Source organism: Mastomys coucha, unplaced genomic scaffold, assembly GCF_008632895.1.
Source record: "Mastomys coucha isolate ucsf_1 unplaced genomic scaffold, UCSF_Mcou_1 pScaffold15, whole genome shotgun sequence".
In the NCBI taxonomy this organism is placed as follows: Eukaryota; Metazoa; Chordata; class Mammalia; order Rodentia; family Muridae; genus Mastomys; species Mastomys coucha.
In genome coordinates, this window is record NW_022196897.1 from 73,869,614 (window position 1) to 73,870,324 (window position 711).

Consider the following 711-nt stretch of genomic DNA (forward strand, 5'->3'; position numbering starts at 1 on the left):
TTCTTGGACATTGCAATTGTATAGAGCAGGGGATTGCAGATGGCAACATAACGATCATAGGCCATGACTGCTAGCATGAGACATTCTGCATCTGCAAAGGCCCCAAAAAAATACATTTGAAGAGCACATAAATTATAAGGAATCCTCTTCTCTTTAGACAAGAAATCAGCCAGCATCTTTGGAGAGACTGTGGTGGAGTAGCAGATGTCACAGAAGGATAGATTGCTTAGGAAATAGTACATAGGTGTGTGAAGCCTGCTGTCCAACTTGATCAGCAGGATCATTCCTAGGTTAGCAATTACAGTTATGCTATAAACAAGGAAGAACAATGCAAAGAGGCCCTGTTGCACATCCTGTCTGGCAGAAAGCCCTAACAAGACAAAATCAGTAAAAACAGTGAAGTTTTCAAACTTCATTCTTTGGATTTGGGTATACCCTGGATTTCAATAAAGAAAGAAAAGTTGACAATTATAATTTTTCTCTGTTCATAGTCACGCTCTTTGTCTTTGCCTTTGACAGAGCAAAATTTGATAAAAACCCCAGTGAATGAATTAGTCTATTAGAAATGTATTCGATTCAATGCTCATTAGTCAGAAAATTATAGCATTTCTTGTATCTGCATAATTCTCTTTAGAATATATAGTACATACTCATACAAATTTATCCACATGATATACAAACAATCATCATGTTAGTACAAGAATAATGTCC

The 711-nt window shown here is 36.4% G+C and overlaps 1 protein-coding gene across 1 annotated transcript in view; it reads right to left on the reverse strand.

Annotated features, from left to right (window-relative positions):
* The window catches only part of LOC116091703 (olfactory receptor 1044-like), an 887-nt gene extending 471 nt beyond the window's left edge, over positions 1-416 (reverse strand). Inside the window, exon 1 of the mRNA XM_031373224.1 lies at positions 3-416. Within this exon, the coding sequence (XP_031229084.1) occupies positions 3-416 (414 nt within the window). The remainder of the gene's footprint in view (positions 1-2) is intronic.
* Positions 417-711: the final 295 nt, after the last annotated feature.